This window comes from Haliotis rufescens, unplaced genomic scaffold, assembly GCF_023055435.1.
Source record: "Haliotis rufescens isolate VD_foot unplaced genomic scaffold, xgHalRufe1.0.p SCAF_3, whole genome shotgun sequence".
Lineage (NCBI taxonomy): Eukaryota > Metazoa > Mollusca > Gastropoda > Lepetellida > Haliotidae > Haliotis > Haliotis rufescens.
The window spans coordinates 59,616,200-59,636,255 of NW_025964001.1; the positions used below are offsets into that span (position 1 = coordinate 59,616,200).

At 41.8% G+C, this 20,056-nt stretch overlaps 1 protein-coding gene across 4 annotated transcripts in view; it reads right to left on the reverse strand.

Moving 5' to 3' along the window:
- LOC124124624 (transient receptor potential cation channel subfamily M member 4-like) overlaps positions 1 to 20,056 on the reverse strand; it is a 79,340-nt gene that overhangs the window by 47,690 nt on the left and 11,594 nt on the right. For all 4 annotated transcript variants that reach the window (XR_007223201.1, XR_007223202.1, XM_048403183.1 and 1 more), the window contains exons 2-8: positions 18,688 to 18,863; positions 16,501 to 16,580; positions 13,933 to 14,092; positions 10,957 to 11,155; positions 6,345 to 6,511; positions 4,001 to 4,181; positions 2,117 to 2,220 (exon numbers count right to left, since the gene is read on the reverse strand). Coding sequence is in view for 2 of the 4 variants with exons in the window: in XM_048403183.1 (XP_048259140.1) it covers positions 2,117 to 2,220; positions 4,001 to 4,181; positions 6,345 to 6,511; positions 10,957 to 11,155; positions 13,933 to 14,092; positions 16,501 to 16,580; positions 18,688 to 18,861 (1,065 nt within the window). In the remaining 2 variants the exon portion in view is untranslated. The remainder of the gene's footprint in view (positions 1 to 2,116; positions 2,221 to 4,000; positions 4,182 to 6,344; positions 6,512 to 10,956; positions 11,156 to 13,932; positions 14,093 to 16,500; positions 16,581 to 18,687; positions 18,864 to 20,056) is intronic.

Sequence of the window (20,056 nt, forward strand, 5' to 3'; positions counted from 1 at the left end):
CTTCAATGAAATTGCATCACAATCACATGACATCACTAATCTCTCTGCTACTGAAGCCGGTTAGGCTTAAAAAAATAAAAGAATTGGTTCTCAGGCAATGAAACTTTTGAAAATATAGAGCAGGCGGGCGGTGTTTGTTTTTTTTGCTTGTTTAAAATAGTATGTGATCAAATACACTGTGGTGTACAATCAACCTGGGAAAAGGGCCTTCTAACATAAACAAGCATACAAACTCCTATTGCCACCATAACATTAGATGCGCAGTAAAGGGAAGTAACTGTGTAACTTAGTATTTCATATTTTTTTAGAAAATGGAAATAAAAACGAAACGGGCAGCAGACTTTATGATGATGCGGACAGTGCCAGAGAACCAAGATTATTTTTTTTTAGCCTTAGCTGTGTTCCTTACACTCAAGACACTGGTGATTACTTCAACATTTCTCAATGATACATGGCGTATTAGTTTAATTAAATAGACAGTTAATTAATGGAGCATTATCAACATATCAATTTTTCAGTATGTAATGAGAGAACACAGGAATATCCTCGATGGCAATGCTTTGTAATCTTACAGCATTCTGTTACAGCACTGTATGACGCCATCAATTGAATGTAGTTAACAGATGTGTTGCAATGGAATGCACAACCTCATTAAAATCAGATCTTAGTTCTCGCTACCGCTAAACAAAGATCTGAGGACATCCCATTACGGGTCATGTCAGACCGACCTTTCACGAACTTTGACCGACCAATTGAATAACTGACAAGAAGTCGACATTAGCCAATCAGAAGGCAGCTTTCTCATGCTTACGGCACTAATTTCAACTTGACGACTACGCTTTGAAACATATTTTGACAAATTGCCGATTAAAAATTTGAAACCTGAACAAAAGAACATTCTGGAATGGCTAACAGATGTTCTAGATTGTATTGATTCAGTCGTTCAACCCGTAACTATCGTTCAGAATACCCCGTGTTAAGGTTTTCGAGGTTGCATGATTAGGAATCACATTCCGACTCTCACTTTCATGATCTGGTAAGCAACGCTCTGATTGGTCGGATGAAAGGTCATTCTGATGTGACCCCTAATGGGATGTCCTCAGATCTTTGTTTAGCGTTAGCAAGAACTAAGATCTGATTTTAATGAGATTATGGAATGCACAAAGACCAATTTCTCAATTTCATTTGGACAGTAACATAAAATCATTTATATTTTAAAATAGCTAACTGAAAACAAAGATAAATTCTCTGAATGCAGACTTATCAAATATTCAAATACATGTAGTCACAAAACTGAACGGTGATAGTGAATGGAAAGACAGATCTACAAGACACACAGCTAGTCTCAGATACAAACAATGAAACAAACATATCTGAAAATATCCCAAGTAAGTATACAATACTGTGGCAAGTCTAGATTTTGTTAGTTTCAGGAAATGAAGAGATTTTTAGAAATAAAAATTGAAGACAAAATGTTAGTCTTCCACAGAGCGACCTCAACTCTGTTTACCTGAGGCAAGGACGTTAACAGACTTTAAAAGTCCAGTTTATAGACTTTCCGAATTACTGGGTTTGATCGTAGTGCTACCAGTGGCTATTACGAGTTATGTCCCTTCTCTATCCCTCCTATTGGCCAATCAGATTCTACCTCTCATATCACTTTCATTTCTTCAGACAAAATGACGACACCCAGTCAAGACAATCTGATCGATAATCGAAATGTATATTGTAATAAAACGGGTAATACTTTGGGAAGTGCATCAAATCACCTGAACACCTTGATTAAAAACATGAAATGATTTGGTAAATATCTGTTGACGCTGAGATGGCGGTACACATACTTTGCAAATCCTGCAACTCACTAAATTCTGTATGGACATTCATTTATGAACCAAATGTAGACTATATTACGCGATTTTGATTGGACCATGCATTGACTCGTTAGTCCAGCCAAAAAATAACTCCATAATGCCAGGCTAGTTCGTCAAGGGTGGAAACTGGACATTTATAGTCAGTTAATTCCCTTGCCTCAGGAAGATGGTTTACTGTGGCAGCTTCAGCCACAAAGCTATCATCACAAATGGTCACCAAGCTAAGGATTCCTTGACTGTAATACCTTGACAATGACAACTGGTATCTGCCTCTGTAGAGCCTTGAGCACATGTGCCAGTGCCATGGACCCACCATTCATCAACACCAACACCGTCGGGGGACCCTCACCTGAAAACAATCAATCAGAGGCAGTAACACGAGACTGTTCCGCAATCAATTATCAGTATTCTCTTAAATACTGAATTATGTGATCCTACATTGATAATATACTTCGAAAATCACTGAATCTTTTTGAAAAAATAATGTATAAACAAGATGCATAGCAAACACATGCAACACTAAAATTGGTTAATCGAAACAAAGAAGTCTGTTCGTACTTGGCTTGTCTCATGCATAAAGACAGATTAATACTGATCATGATGAAGATCTAAATACTTAACTGGCATCATACTTAATTTCATCTTTCCGAAGCAAGGGAGTTAACTGACTATAAAAGTCCAGTTTCCACCCTTGCCGAACTGGGCTGGACTAACGAGTCTATGCACAGTCCAATCAAAATCGCGCACAGAAATCGAAATCCGGTTTGTAAATTGTCATGCAGATTTCGATTGATTGCAGGATTTGCAAAGCATGTGCACCGCCAACTTGTTGTCAGCAGAGATTTTCCAAATCTTTTCATGTTTTTAATCAAGGTGCTCACCTGATTTGATGCATTTCGTGATGTAAGACCCGTTTTATCACAGTATAGATCTTGATTATCGATCAGATCGTCCTGACTGGGCGCCGTCATTTTGTGTGAAGCAAACGCAAGTGATACGAGCGGTGGAACCTGATTGGTCCATAGGAGAGGCTTAGAAGGGACATAACTGGTAATAGCCACTGGTGGCGCTATGATAGAGTCCAGTAATTCCATCCTAGTTCGGCAAGGGTGGAAACTTGACTTTTAAAGCCAGTTAACTCTCTTGCCTCGGGAAGATGACTTAATTTCTTATGGTTAATTTGTGATATACTTGAAGTAAGACGAGTTCTATGGATGAACAACTTCTTTATTACAATTAGTGCGACGTTTCGGTGTAGATCCTAACACCTTTATCGAGCAAGTGATGGATAGGGCTAAACAACATAGGTATATATACACTTATTGACATCTAAGTTGTTACAGTGACTAGTTGATGGACACAGAGAGGTGATTAAGCTAATTGGAAGCCAGTGGATGACTAATGAACACAGAGTATACTAGCAGGGTAAACTGATTACACTGATTCATATTACTACAGTTAATCTGTCATGACATGAAAGACTAACTATAGTAATACTACAGGGGAGTATGTAGTAGGATGTGAAATCATCCCACAGATGACATCCTACCCTTGTCAGCTTCCTGCGGTGTTAATATCTTTGGTCATGTGGAGAAGGTGTCCGAACTCAAATCAGAAGGTCTGTGGTTAGAATCCCATTACGGGATCGGAAATTTTATGGCCGTTACAACTACATGATGATGTCACCACGGTGAAACATACCACACACATACTCCACTGTAGGGCTGGGACAAGTCCAAATTTACTACCCAGGTACCCCCCCTTATTACCCGCCCCTACCCGGGTACCCACTGTAGGTCTCAAGAGATAGGTACAAAATGTCCGATTGGACATTTTTTACCATAGCCCTGGCAAAATGTAATTATCTTTATTCAACTATATGAAAAGTCAGAAGGAATGGTGCATAGTCAGAAAGAAATGCGAACATTAGTGACTTGTAGTGTAACCATAGAGTTCCAGATAATTTTGTCACTAAACAATATATCACGTGACTAACCATGGGTCCGGGTAGTCTTATAGGTACCCGGGTCCTACTCAGTACCCACCCGACCCGGGTACCCGAGTTACCCGTCCCAGCCCCACTCCACTGATGTTCCACCATATTGTAACAGCTCTAGTGTAACACATACCATGAGTTCCTTCAAATGCCTTCTCAAATGCCTTCTCAAGCATTTCTCTGAAATGATGTAGATGTTTCATGTTGACGTGGTAGGTGCCGTCATCGGCAAACAGGTAGTGGCTGAAGTATGGGGACAGGTTCCTCCCCAGAACCTCTGTCTGAGACCTGGCGCCTGGCTTTATATCCCTGTCCTGGAAACACAAGTGCCATGTCAAGATGAGTGTAGGAGGTGAGGTGAGGTGAAATGGGGTTAAATGTCAACGTGTGTATGGCTGCTTGTACTAGTCCGGACTGATGCTGATAAAATAGTGGTAGCCAGTGCCGCAGTTAAACATGAATACTGACTCCGAACCGACCAGTCCTTGTTCTAGCCCCTTAAGGCCAATTGCCAGACAGGGAAACAAGTACCATCTTTAAACATGTTTTGGTATGACACGGACGGGGATCAACCCAAGGACCTTTAGCTCTCCAGGCGGACGCTCTACCACTAGACCACTGAGGCGGTCTCCTGGCAGATACTCTACCACTAGACCACAGAGGCGGTCTACCAATCACACTAGGCCATGGAGGCAGTCTCCAGGCAGACGCTCAACCACTAGGCCATGGAGGCAGTCTTCAGGCAGACGCTCTACCACGAGACCACAGAGCAGTCTCCAGGCAGACACTCTATCACTAGGCCATGGAGGCAGTCTTCAGGCAGACGCTCTACCACGAGACAACTGAGGCAGTCTCCAGGCAGACCCTCTATCACTAGACCACAGAGCAGTCTCCAGGCAGACACTCTATCACTAGACCACAGAGCAGTCTCCGGGCAGACGCTCTACCACGAGACCACAGAGCAGTCTCCAGGCAGACACTCTATCACTAGACCACAGAGCAGTCTCCAGGCAGACACTCTATCACTAGACCACAGAGCAGTCTCCGGGCAGACACTCTACCACTAGACCACAGAGCAGTCTCCGGGCAGACGCTCTACCACAAGACAGCTAGGCCATGGAGGCAGTCTCCAGGAAGACGCTCTACCACTAGGCCATGCAGGCAGTCTCCAGGCAGACGCTCTACCACTAGGCCATGGAGGCAGTCTCCAGGCAGACGCTCTACCACAAGGCAGCTGAGGCAGTCTCCATACAGACGCCCTACCACTGGACCACAGAGGCGGTCTCAAGGCAGACACTTTACCACTAGACCACGGAGGCGGTCTCCAGGCAGACGCTCTACCACTAGAGCATGGAGGTGGTCTCTGGGCAGATGCTCTACCACTAGACCATGGAGGCAGTCTCAGGAGGGACGCTCTACCACTAGGCCACAGAGGCAGTCTCAAGGCAGACGCTCTACCACTAGACCAGGGAGGCGGTCTCTGGGCAGACGCTCTACCACTAGACAACTGAGGCAGTCTCCAGGCAGGCGCTCTACCACTAGACCACGGAGGCGGTCTATGGGCAGACGTTCTACCACTAGACCATGGAGGCAGTCTCTGGGCAGACGCTCTACCACTGGACCATGGAGGCAGTCTCCAGGCAGACGCTCTACCACTAGATCACTGAGGCGGTCTCCAGGCAAATGCTCTACCACTAGGCCACGGAGGCGGTCTCTGGGCAGACGCTCTACCACTAGACCACGGAGGCGGTCTCTAGGCAGATGCTCTACCACTAGACCATGGAGGCGGTCTCTGGGCAGACGTTCTACCACTAGGCCATGGAGGCTGTCTTCGGGCGTATGCTCAACCACTAGATCACGGAGGCGGTCTTCAGGCAGACGCTCTACCACTAGACCACAGAGGCGGTCTCCAGGCAGACGTTCTACCACTAGGCCATGGAGGCTGTCTTCGGGCGTACGCTCAACCACTAGATCACGGAGGCGGTCTTCAGGCAGACGCTCAACCACTAGATCACGGAGGCGGTCTTCAGGCAGACGCTCTACCACTAGACCACAGAGGCGGTCTCCAGGCAGACGCTCTACCACAAAAGGTCACTGAGGCAGTGTCCAGGGGGGACACTTTACCACTAGACCACGGAGGCAGTCTACCAATTACACCAGACCAGGGAGGCGGTCTACCAATTACACCAGACCAGGGAGGCAGTCTCCTGTCAGACGCTCTACCACTAGTCCACATAACAATATAGCTGTGTAGACGGAGTGCACTTAATACACTCATACCATGAGTTTTCATCTTTTTTTCCCCAAGCAAAGACACTACATTGAGCATGAGACACCGGAAATAGCATGTCAATAAATCTGTAATGAAGTAAGGGAGCATCCATTATTAACAATTATAGAAACACTATCACAAAGAAAGATTCATCTGCAAAGTCCTTGGACTGTTAACCCAAGCCTTATACACATCTCATACTGACCATCACATAGTCGCTGAAGAGATCCTTCTTATCCACACTGCCCCAGGAGGGACAGGCCATAGTGACAACTCCAACACGGAAACTGGTCTGACTCTGGAGCTGACTGAGAGCGTGATGAAGATGGCTGGACGTACCAGTCTGTAGCCCATGTGATGTCAGCAGCAGCTCTACAACGGCATGAAGAGATCATGTAACATTGAGGTCATGAAAATAACGTAGAGGACAGGGAGATCTAACATGAGGTCATGAAAGTTACATGTAGAGGACACAGAGAGGTAACATAGAGGTCATGTAAGTTACATGTAGAGGACACAGAGAGGTAACATAGAGGTCATGTAAGTTACATGTAGAGGACACAGAGAGGTAACATAGAGGTCATGTAAAGGACATGTAGAGGAAATGGAGATCTAATATAGAGGGCATGTAAATTACATGTAGAGGACACAGAGAGGTAACATAGAGGTCATGTAAGTTACATGTAGAGGACACAGAGAGGTAACATAGAGGTCATGTAAGTTACATGTAGAGGACACAGAGAGGTAACATAGAGGTCATGTAAGTTACATGTAGAGGAAATGGAGATCTAATATAGAGGGCATGTAAATTACATGTAGAGGACACAGAGAGGTAACATAGAGGTCATGTAAGTTACATGTAGAGGACACAGAGAGGTAACATAAACATGATAAAGGTCATGTAAAGGACATGTAGAGGACATGGAGATCTAACATAGAGGTCTGTAAATTACATGTAGAGGACACAGAGAGGTAACAAAGAGGACATGTAAGTTACATGTAGAGGACACAGAGAGGTAACATAGAGGTCATGTAAGTTACATGTAGAGGACACAGAGAGGTAACATAGAGGTCATTTAAGTTACATGTAGAGGACACAGAGAGGTAACATAGAGGTCATGTAAGTTACATGTAGAGGAAATGGAGATCTAATATAGAGGGCATGTAAGTTACATGTAGAGGACACAGAGAGTTAACATAGAGGTCATGTAAGTTACATGTAGAGGACACAGAGAGGTAACAAAGAGGTCATGTAAGTTACATGTAGAGGACACAGAGAGGTAACATAGAGGTCATGTAAGTTACATGTAGAGGACACAGAGAGGTAACATAGAGGTCATGTAAGTTACATGTAGAGGAAATGGAGATCTAATATAGAGGGCATGTAAGTTACATGTAGAGGACACAGAGAGGTAACATAAACATGATAAAGGTCATGTAAAGGACATGTAGAGGACATGGAGATCTAACATAGAGGTCTGTAAATTACATGTAGAGGACACAGAGAGGTAACATAGAGGTCTTGTAAATTACATGTAGAGGACACAGAGAGGTAACAAGGAGGTCATGTAAGTTACATGTAGAGAACACAGAGAGGTAACATAGAGGTCTTGTAAAGGACATGTTGAGGACATGTAGATCTAACATAGAGGTCATGTAAAGGGCAGGTAGAGGACACAGAGAGGTAACATAGAGGTCTTGTAAAGTACATGTTGAGGACATGTAGATCTAACATAGAGGTCATGTAAAGGGCAGGTAGAGGACACAGAGAGGTAACATAGAGGTCTTGTAAGTTACATGTAGAGGACACAGAGAGGTAACATAGAGGTCTTGTAAGTTACATGTAGAGGACACAGAGAGGTAACATAGAGGTCATGTAAAGGACATGTAGAGGAAATGGAGATCTAACATAGAGGTCATTTAAGTTACATGTAGAGGACACAGAGAGGTAACAAAGAGGTCATGTAAGTTACATGTAGAGAACACAGAGAGGTGACATAGAGGTCTTGTAAAGGACATGTTGAGGACACAGAGAGGTAACATAGAGTTCTGTAAATTACATGTAGAGGACACAGAGAGGTAACATAGAGGTCATGTAAGTTACATGTAGAGGACACAGTGAGGTAACATAGAGGTCATGTAAAGGACATGTTGAGGACACAGAGAGGTAACATAGAGTTCTGTAAATTACATGTAGAGGACACAGAGAGGTAACATAGAGGTCATGTAAAGGACATGTAGAGGACATGGAGATCTAACATAGAGGTCATGTAAGTTACATGTAGAGGACACAGAGAGGTAACAAAGAGGTCATGTAAGTTACATGTAGAGAACACAGAGAGGTAACATAGAGGTCTTGTAAAGGACATGTTGAGGACATGTAGATCTAACATAGAGGTCTGTAAATTACATGTAGAGGACACAGAGAGGTAACATAGAGGTCATGTAAAGGACATGTTGAGGACACAGAGAGGTAACATAGAGTTCTGTAAATTACATGTAGAGGACACAGAGAGGTAACATAGAGGTCATGTAAAGGACATGTAGAGGACATGGAGATCTAACATAGAGGTCATGTAAGTTACATGTAGAGGACACAGAGAGGTAACAAAGAGTTCTGTAAATTACATGTAGAGGACACAGAGAGGTAACAAAGAGGTCATGTAAGTTACATGTAGAGAACACAGAGAGGTAACATAGAGGTCTTGTAAATTACATGTAGAGGACACAGAGAGGTAACATAGAGGTCATGTAAAGGACATGTAGAGGACATGGAGATCTAACATAGAGTTCATGTAAGTTACATGTAGAGGACACAGAGAGGTAACAAAGAGTTCTGTAAATTACATGTAGAGGACACAGAGAGGTAACAAAGAGGTCATGTAAGTTACATGTAGAGAACACAGAGAGGTAACATAGAGGTCTTGTAAATTACATGTAGAGGACACAGAGAGGTAACAAAGAGGTCATGTAAGTTACATGTAGAGAACACAGAGAGGTAACATAGAGGTCTTGTAAATTACATGTAGAGGACACAGAGAGGTAACATAGAGGTCATGTAAAGGACATGTAGAGGACATGGAGATCTAACATAGAGGTCATGTAAGTTACATGTAGAGGACACAGAGAGGTAACAAAGAGTTCTGTAAATTACATGTAGAGGACACAGAGAGGTAACAAAGAGGTCATGTAAGTTACATGTAGAGAACACAGAGAGGTAACATAGAGGTCTTGTAAATTACATGTAGAGGACACAGAGAGGTAACATAGAGGTCATGTAAAGGACATGTAGAGGACATGGAGATCTAACATAGAGGTCATGTAAGTTACATGTAGAGGACACAGAGAGGTAACAAAGAGTTCTGTAAATTACATGTAGAGGACACAGAGAGGTAACAAAGAGGTCATGTAAGTTACATGTAGAGAACACAGAGAGGTAACATAGAGGTCTTGTAAATTACATGTAGAGGACACAGAGAGGTAACAAAGAGGTCATGTAAGTTACATGTAGAGAACACAGAGAGGTAACATAGAGGTCTTGTAAATTACATGTAGAGGACACAGAGAGGTAACATAGAGGTCATGTAAAGGACATGTAGAGGACATGGAGATCTAACATAGAGGTCATGTAAGTTACATGTAGAGGACACAGAGAGGTAACAAAGAGTTCTGTAAATTACATGTAGAGGACACAGAGAGGTAACAAAGAGGTCATGTAAGTTACATGTAGAGAACACAGAGAGGTAACATAGAGGTCTTGTAAATTACATGTAGAGGACACAGAGAGGTAACAAAGAGGTCATGTAAGTTACATGTAGAGGACACAGAGAGGTAACATAGAGGTCTTGTAAAGGACATGTAGAGGACATGTAGATCTAACATAGAGGTCATGTAAAGGGCAGGTAGAGGACACGGAGAGGTAACATAGAGGTCTTGTAAATTACATGTAGAGGACACAGAGAGGTAACATAGAGGTCTTGTAAAGGACATGGTGAGGACATGTAGATCTAACATAGAGGTCTGTAAATTACATGTAGAGGACACAGAGAGGTAACATAGAGGTCTTGTAAAGGACATGGTGAGGACATGTAGATCTAACATAGAGGTCTGTAAATTACATGTAGAGGACACAGAGAGGTAACATAGAGGTCTTGTAAAGGACATGGTGAGGACATGTAGATCTAACATAGAGGTCTGTAAATTACATGTAGAGGACACAGAGAGGTAACATAGAGGTCATGTAAAGGGCAGGTAGAGGACACAGAGATGCAACATAGAAGTTGTGTACATGGCATATTGAGATCTTGGAGATGGAACAAAAAGGTGTGCCCAATAGACCACGGAGACAGTCAAAGGTCATGGAGTCAAGTAGAGGTCATGAAAGACATTTACATGGAGGTCACCTTGAGGCAATGACGAGTGTAAGACTTCCAACATGCCCAACATTAATGTTTACCACAGATATATCAACATATGACATGCAGAGGACAAGGAGATTAACATATAGGTCATGTAAATGAAATGTAGAGGACATGTAGACGACATGCAGAGGACAAGGAGATTAACATAGAGGTCATGTAAATGAAATGTAGAGGACATGTAGAAGACATGCAGAGGACAAGGAGATTAACATAGAGGTCATGTAAATGAGTGAGTTTGGTTTTACACTGCTTTTAGCAATACTCCAGCAATATCACTGCAGGGGACACCAGAAATGGGCTTCACACATTGTACCCATGTTGGGAATTGAACCCGGGCCTTTGGCGCGACGAGCAAACGCTTTAACCACATGGCTACCAGACAATGAAACGTCTTACGTGTCTTGTCAGCCAGGACTTTGAGACCATCCTTGAGCTTCTCCTGGAGTTTAGCAACAATGGCAGCATCAACACGGGGTTCAGCTTCATCAAAGTCCACGAAGTGCAGTACCAGGTCATTACTGCTCACTTCAAGGATGTCCTTGCTCAAAAGATTGGCCAATTTCTCGCTCGATGTTTTGTTGTCAAGGCGGACAAACTGGATTCAACAATATTGAGTCAGCACACGGGTAATAAATATAGACATGCCTGAGGCTCTCCAGCTCACCATGCTACTTGCAATGTGAAGATCAAGTTTGGCAACATCATTTTCATGACAGCATCTTGGTGTTATAATAAATATGGTCAAAATGAAATGTCCTAATACATGCCATATGCTTAACAAACACTATAAACACAGAGAGGTCAGCAACAGACAACAAACACACAGTAACAAAAGATTCCACATGCTTAATGTATACCACTGTCATACATAAAACTAAAGCCTGGGTATTGGACAGTACAACAATTTCATCTTTGCTGATGTGATGTTTCGGGTAAGATGCACCTCTAACTTCTTCACAAGCTGCCGTGAGTCGAGTTGCTTACGCAACTGAACGTGACGAGAGACTTGGCTACTGTCTGAAAGGACAGCATGAATAAATTTGAGGTAATATATACATGTACCGTATTCGAAGTAATTAGCGCCCAGGGCACTCTCAAAATTAGAAATAGGGGGCTCTTATTAGAATATTATTTTGTTGAAAAAAAACATTGTTGAAAGATAAATTTCGTTTGTTTATGCTGACAGCCTGAAATGTTTATGTATGACAGATATATTTTTCCAGAATTTAATTGCCCATAAATAAGGGTGCATATAACACACATGTGCATATTATACCGAATAAATAAGTCTTGTATACATTGAACAATCGGAAGGGATGCAAATTGGGCTTGTTCACTAGCCAATATATCAGCAAATATCGCCTTGGGCGCTTATTAGAGTGGGTCGCTTATAACGTCGAATACGGTATACGCATTTCTGAACACTAATGGGTGCCTGAGGTCTAGAAGATGAAGATTTCGATATTATAAAGGAGGCATGTTAATTAATTTCTTCATCCTAAACAAACGCACAAAAAGAATGGTTGAGGCTCATCGGATGTTGTAATTAATTTTGAAAATACCCCTGATGGTAAAAGTTTCATGAAAAAAGTATCCCTGCAGTGAAAGCATTTGGATTTCGGATTGCATGGATAATACAATTGCTACTCCCTTTTTGTCATCCATGTTTCCTGGTATAACCCTACACCTTTGTATTTGTCGTCAGTCACTTGATGCTCAGTTAATGAATTTATTACAGGTATAATTAGTGGAAGCACAAAGGTTCCGACTTGGCATTTCTTGTGTCTTGGGTAATTATGCCATCTAGATCTAGGTTTGAAGTGGCGTGAAATGTCTGTTTGTAATATGCACGTAACAGGGCAGAAAGAGAGGAATTATGAGTTGAGTTACAAAAAAAAACCATCCATCAAAGGGTTAACTGAAAATGTGTTGATTGATTTATCACTGTAATCTTGCACAGTGGATTCGTCAAAATTAAGTGTTTACATGTGTAGGTTTATTAAAGCAGACAGAATACACCCATATCTGGGGGTGACGTGTGTGTGTAAACACAACACACTTTGTTCAAAGGATTAGACAATAATACGTTGACTGATTGCTCATTGTCATCTAAGTTTTAAAAAAATAGTCTTGGTTCTCAGGCACCGTCCGCATCATCATAAAGTCTGCCACACGTTTCGTTTTTATTGCCACTTTTAAAAAAAATAAAATTCCTGATACTTAAAAACAAAGCTATCCAATAGAGCACTCAGTTACTTCGCTTTACATGTGCACTGCTTTACTGTGCATCTCGTGTTATTGTCATTGCGGCAAAAGGAGTTTGTATGGTTCTTTATGTAGGGAGGCCCTTTCCCAGGTTGATGGTACACAAGTGTTTATTTGTTTACATACTGCTTTGAACATGCCAACAAAAAGAACCACTGCCCGCACTTTGTTCTCAAAGTCATTGCCTGAGGATCAATTCTTTCATTTTTTTTAGCCTAACTCAATGGATTGTGACATACTCACCAGGGAACATAATTCAACAGCCTCAAACAATATGTCTGACTTACTCTCCAGTGAAGGCACTTCAACAGCCTCAAACAAGATGTCTGACTTACTCACCAGTGAAGGCACTTCCACAGCCTCAAACAAGATGTCTGACATACTCACCAGTGAAGGCACTTCAACAGCCTCAAACAAGATGTCTGACTTACTCACCAGTGAAGGCACTTCCACAGCCTCAAACAATATGTCTGACTTACTCACCAATGAAGTCACTTCAACAGCCTCAAACAAGATGTCTGACTTACTCACCAGTGAAGGCACTTCAACAGCCTCAAACAAGATGTCTGACTTACTCACCAGTGAAGGCACTTCAACGGCCTCAAACAAGATGTCTGACTTACTCTCCAGTTAAGGCACTTCAACAGCCTCAAACAAGATGTCTGACATACTCACCAGTGAAGGCACTTCAACCGCCTCAAACAAGATGTCTGACTTTCTCACCAGTGAAGGCACTTCAACAGCCTCAAACAAGATGTCTGACTTACTCACCAGTGAAGGCACTTCAACAGCCTCAAACAAGATGTCTGACTTACTCACCAATGAAGGCACTTCCACAGCCTCAAACAAGATGTCTGACTTACTCACCAGTGAAGGCACTTCAACAGCCTCAAATAAGATGCCTGACTTACTCACCAGTGAAGGCACTTCAACAGCCTCAAACAAGATGTCTGACTTACTCACCAGTGAAGGCACTTCAACAGCCTCAAACAATATGTCTGACTTACTCACCAGTGAAGGCACTTCCACAGCCTCAAACAAGATGTCTGACTTACTCACCAGTGAAGGCACTTCAACGGCCTCAAATAAGATGCCTGACTTACTCACCAGTGAAGGCACTTCAACGGCCTCAAATAAGATTCTCCCGAAGGTATCAGTCTCTTTCTTAATGAAGCTCTTCTGTTTCTGCCAAGTACTGAGTTTGTTTCCATCCCAGTCATCTCCTGTGTGTTCATCTTCACTGCGGCCACATCGACACACATTGTTGCTGAAACAGTAACCTTTCCATCACTGGCAGTACCCCTGAAGATGCAGGTCAGAACTAGTCTTCAGGAACCATGTGGTCATGCTCACTGACTTAGTGGATTACGCGTCATCATTCCAATATGCATGTGATCGTGATGTCAATCAGTGGACTGTCTGGTCCAGGCTCGATTATTTACAGACTGCAGTCTTATAGCTGGAATCATGATTGCTGAGTTTGATGGTAAACAACACAGATGAATGCACGCAATCAATGTAATTGTCATCAACCAGTGTTCAATGCATATGGTGCATGCAATCTCATTAAAATCAGATCTTAGTTTTGCGCTACTGCTAAACAAAGATCTGAGGACATCCCAGTACGGGTCACATCAGAACGACCTTTCGCGAATTTTGACCGACCAATGAAATGACTGACAAGAAATCGACATTAGCCAATCAGAAGGCAGCTTTCTCGAGCTTTACGACACTAGTTTCAAACTGGCGACTACGCTTTGAAACATATTTTGACGTATTTTGATTAAAAAAAATTAAAACTGATAAGAAGAACATTCTGGAATGGCTTATATATGGACTAGATTGCATGGTGAGTGAGTGAGTGAGTTAGTTGGGTTTAACGCCGCTTTTAACAGTATTCCAGTTATATCACAGCGTGTCTTAAGCGTTTACCACTTCGGGTATGGTGCTGACAAACCTAGAAACATAATCGGGGCGAACCGGGATTCGAACCCACAATCATAAGTTTCTGGCGTGCCCAAGGGACGCAACTCTGCACAGCGAATCGCGGCGCGTCAGACGACTGGGTCACCCGTGCCCCCACTAGATTGCATGGATATAATCATAAAACCTGTAACTGTCGTTCGGAATACCCCGTGTTAAATATTTTGTGGTTGCATGATTAGAAAACACATTCCGACACTTTCATGATCTGGAAAGCGACGCTCTGATTGGTTGGATGAAAGGTCGTTCTGATGTGACCCTTAATGGGATGTCCTCAGATCTTTGTTTTAGCGATAACGAGAACTAAGATCTGATTTTAATGAGATTGATGGTGCATGTCATCGTATCCCAATAGCATAGACGGATGATCATGATATAAATCACTGGATTCTCTGGTCCAGACTGGATTATTCACAGATCACGGTCATATAGCTGGAATATTGCTGAATTTAACCGTTAAACAACAAACAGGGAGTGAGTGAGTTGGGTTTAATGCTGCTTTTAACAGTATTCCAGTTATATCACGGCATGTCAGCTTAATGTGGGAGGAAAGCCCGAATTCATGCAGGTCTCAGATGTTTACCACTTTGGTGAAACCCACGAGGTCGGGTATGGTACTGACAAACCTAGAAACATAATCGGGGCAAATCGGGATTCGCACCCACAATCATAGGTTTCTGGTGTGTACAAGGGACACAACTCTGCACAGCGAATCGCGGCGCCTTACACGACTGGGCCACCTGTGCCCCTTAAACAACAAACAAACAAACATCCTTTGCTTTACATATGGAGAATGAAAAATAAAGGGCATTTTTTTTAATGTTTCAATGATTTACCCTGAAAAAACATAGGACACAAATAGGTTTCCCTAGACACAGATTCTTCTCCTTGTCTCACCATTGCGCCTTGCTGGTCTACATGTATTTTCAATAGATTTAAATAGGTCCAAGGAACATGCATATTTGGACTCTTGAAATATCCATTATGCCTCAAAGTGAGATTGACCAATCAGAGAGCAGAACTACTAACCCCACATGAGCCCTATACCATCAGTAAAAATCCAAGATGGTTGATACTGACCTAATATGAGACTGTATACCGTCAGTAACAGCCATCTTGGATTTTCCAACACCCACCTCACATATTTCACATGAAAATTCTGGCACCAAATTAGTTATCTGACACTGTTTTGTGTTTTACTATCATTAATTGTGATGTGCAAGGACATTAATCTGTTTTTTTAGATCAGGTTCTTGAGTTTATTGATAAGGTTTATAGTTAAAATTGTCAACAAGGTTTGGCCTCTAAGGTTTGAAGAGTAGTCTCCCTTTGACCCTCAACGTTGTTAGTGTCAAGTTTTCACTTTGATATGACACAAGCGATAATGATGCCAGAGAGTGTAAACTTTTCTGCATAATAAATTTGTTATGGTGTCTTTAGTTGATGTATACAGTGTCATATTAGGTTAGCAGAAAAATATTGGGCGAAGCGGCAACTAAAGACACCTTAAGTAATAATATGCTCTGTACAATTTCAGTAGGGTCGGGGATTTTCAAGTACAGATGTTTTGTCTTCAGCACATCACTCTGATGTGGGAGTTTGGTGAAACCAGCAAGTATGTGCTATAGACATTTAGACCTCTGGGCCATCATCTTTTAAACCCTAAAGGAACAAAAGAGTTTGTGACCAAACCTCTGTTTGAAGTCCTGTCTGTAGAGGACACATTCACGTATACACAGCTGTTTGATCCAACCCGCCATGTCATTGAATGTCTGTGAACATAAAACAGAGAGTATACATTGCATGCCATAATCTCTCCCCCAAACTCCCCAAAACGATTAAGGGGGCACGGGTGGCCCAGTCGTCTAAGGCGCCGCGCTTCGCTGTGCAGAGTTGCGTACCTTGGGCACGCCAGAAATCTATGATTGTGGGTTCAAATCCTGGTTCGCCCCGATTATGTTTCTAGGTTTGTCAGCACCATACCTGTGCTCGTGGGTTTCACCGAAGTGGTAAACGTCTGAGACCTGCATCACTTCGGGCTTTCCTCCCACATTAAGATGACACACCACGATATAACTGGAATACTGTTAAAAGTGGCGTTAAACCAAACTCACACACACACACACAAAATTATTAAATCATTTATAAATCATATTAAAACAAGTATCTTGAAAAAAATATATTCCAAAGTCAATATTGATAGCCAAAAAATGTTAAACACCGACTCTTATTGTTGAAAATAGCAGACCCGACATCATAGTGTTTGGTAGATTACTAGTGTTCGTCAATGACACTAATGAAACATTGAGTTTTCGCTCAGTGATCTTACACATATTCGTCCTTATTATGCCTCAAAGTGAGTTTGACCAATCAGAGAGCAGCACTACTAACCCCACATGAGCCCGTCACTAAAAATCCAAGATGGACTGACCTAATATGAGACCGTATACCGTCAGTAACAGCCATTTTGGATTTTCCAACACCCACCTCACATATTTCATATGGAAATTCTGGTATAGAAATTCGTTATTCTACACTGTTTTATGTTTCAATATCATTAATTGTGATGAGCAAAGTCATTATTATGAACTTAAGTGGCCAGTCCAGGGCCCCGTTCCCCAAAGCGATCTTAGCGCTAAGGTGATCGTAAGTCCCCTACTTTAACATAGGCTTACGATCATCATAGCACTAAGATCGCTTTGAGGAACGGGGCCCAGAATGTAAAATATCAAATTAATGTTGATATTGTGACACATCATGAATATGACAACTGGATTCCCATCCAGGGAATAGCGGCGTTCTGTGTGGGCTTCCTCTCAACTATAAATTTCCAAATCACTTAGAAAGCTAAAATTTGATTGGCTAAAAAATCCAACCATTCTTCATTTAGATTGGGTGGTTAAAGTTCACTCAGATCTATCAGATCTTCATGTAGAGAGGTATAGTATTGGAGTTGCAGAAATAATTCTAATCACATTGGGCTCATCAATCTCATTAAAATCAGATCTAAGTTCTCGCTATTGCTAAACAATGATCTGAGGACATCCCATTACGGGTCATGACAGAGTGAGTGAGTGAGTGAGTATGGTTTTACGCCGCTTTTAGCAATATTCCAGCAATATCACGGCGGGGGACACCAGAAATGGGCTTCAAACATTTTACCCATTTCGGGATTCGAACCCGGTTCTTCGGCGTGACGGGGTCATGACAGAACGACCTTTCATCCGACCAATTAAAGCTTTGTTTACTAGATCATGAAAGTGACAGTCGGAATGTGTTTTCGACAGTTACGGTCCCTACGACTGATTCAGTCAAATTTATCGTCAATCTCTCACTTCCATTGGATAAACATTTGAACGGAGGAGACATTGCATAGTACGTGGGAAGCACTGCCATACAATATCAACTGTACATTAGATATTCCGGAATGTTTGTTTGTTCAGATTCAAAATTTTAATCGAGAACTGTGTCAACATATTTTTCAAGCGTAGTCTGAAATGGAAGTGGCCAGGTTGAAACTAGTGCTGTAAAGCTCGAGAAAGCTGCTTTCTAATTGGCTGATGTCGATTTCTTGTTAGTAATTTCAGTGTTCAAAGTTCGCGAAAGGTCATTCTGACGTGACCCGTAATGGGATGCCCTCAGTTCTTTGTTTAGCGGCAGCGAGAAATTAGATCTGATTTTAATGAGATTGATTGGGCTCACTAACCTCTAAAACAATGGAAGATGTGAGTTATCTCCCCTTGTCAGTCCCTATTTCTCTGAAACAAGTGGTCTAGATGAAGAACTCGAGTCCATCTAAACCTGACCCATTCTCAGGTATTTGAGTACCCAACAAAGCCCTAAATACAACACTGCCTGGTCAGAACAGGTTGCTCTTACAGTTCTCCATCTAGGATCAGCCTCCAGGGTGTCTGTTGTTGAGGGCATCCGTCTGTACTGCAACATTCCATCAGCCTCGTCCTCGTCCTCTCCCTCCATCTGCAGGGTCCCAGCATCGAAGCTGTCACTTGTATTCTTGTCTGGGGCCTCCATTAAACTGTCACATTCACTCATCCCTGTGGAATTTACCAAAACAATTACTCAGCATGCAATCTCATTCACATGTTATACTTAGTGAAAACATTGACTCATTAACAAGATAATCTGTACATACCATGTTGTATGGTATCTGTTCTGAAGACATGTTTGTTCATTAGAAATGTTCTCCAAAACGCACACAGAGCCTATAGATCACGCTTCACGTGCAGTAGTAAACTGTTCTGAAGACATGTTCGTTTTAAGAATCTGTTCTCCAAAACGCAACCCATGCATAAAGATCGCATCGCAAGAACACACCATCTTATGGCTGTGACTGCACATGAAAGGCGAGGGTTGTGAACAAATATAAGGCGGTAGCGAGATTCAATCATTTAGTTGGTTAGAGGGTTGGTTAGAGAGTTTGTTAGAGAGCTGGTTAGAGAGCGTTAGTTAGTGTTAGACAGTGTTAGACTCCGTAGGGGTAACCAACACATAAGCAGACAGTTAGAATCAGCATTAGTCTTAGAAATTTCGTTCCTTTCATTTGAAGTTTATTCACCTTCCTTCACATAATAATAGGTTATCACGTTTAGTTCCTTATAGGTCTTCCATAGTTTATTAATAGGTTTTCACGTTTAGTTCCTTATAGGTCTTCCATAGTTTATTAATTGGTTATCACGTTTAGTTCCTTATAGCTCTTCCATAGTTTATTAATAGGTTATCACGTTTAGTTCCATATAGGTCTTCCATAGTTTATTAATAGGCTATCACGTTTAGTTCCTTACAGGTCTTCCATAGTTTATTAATAGGCTATCACGTTTAGTTCCTTATAGGTCTTCCATAGTTTATTAATAGGTTATCACATTTAGTTCCTTATAGCTCTTCCATAGTTTATTAATAGGCTATCACGTTTAGTTCCTTATAGCTCTTCCATAGTTTATTAATAGGTTATCACGTTTAGTTCCTTATAGGTCTTCCATAGTTTATTAATAGGTTATCACGTTTAGTTCCTTATAGCTCTTCCATAGTTTATTAATTGGTTATCACGTTTAGTTCCTTATAGGTCTTCCATAGTTTATAAATAGGTTATCACGTTTAGTGCCTTATAGGTCTTCCTTAGTTTATTTATAGGTTATCACGTTTAGTTCCTTATAGGTCTTCCATAGTTTATTAATAGGTTATCACGTTTAGTTTCTTATAGCTCTTCCATAGTTTATTAATAGGTTATCAC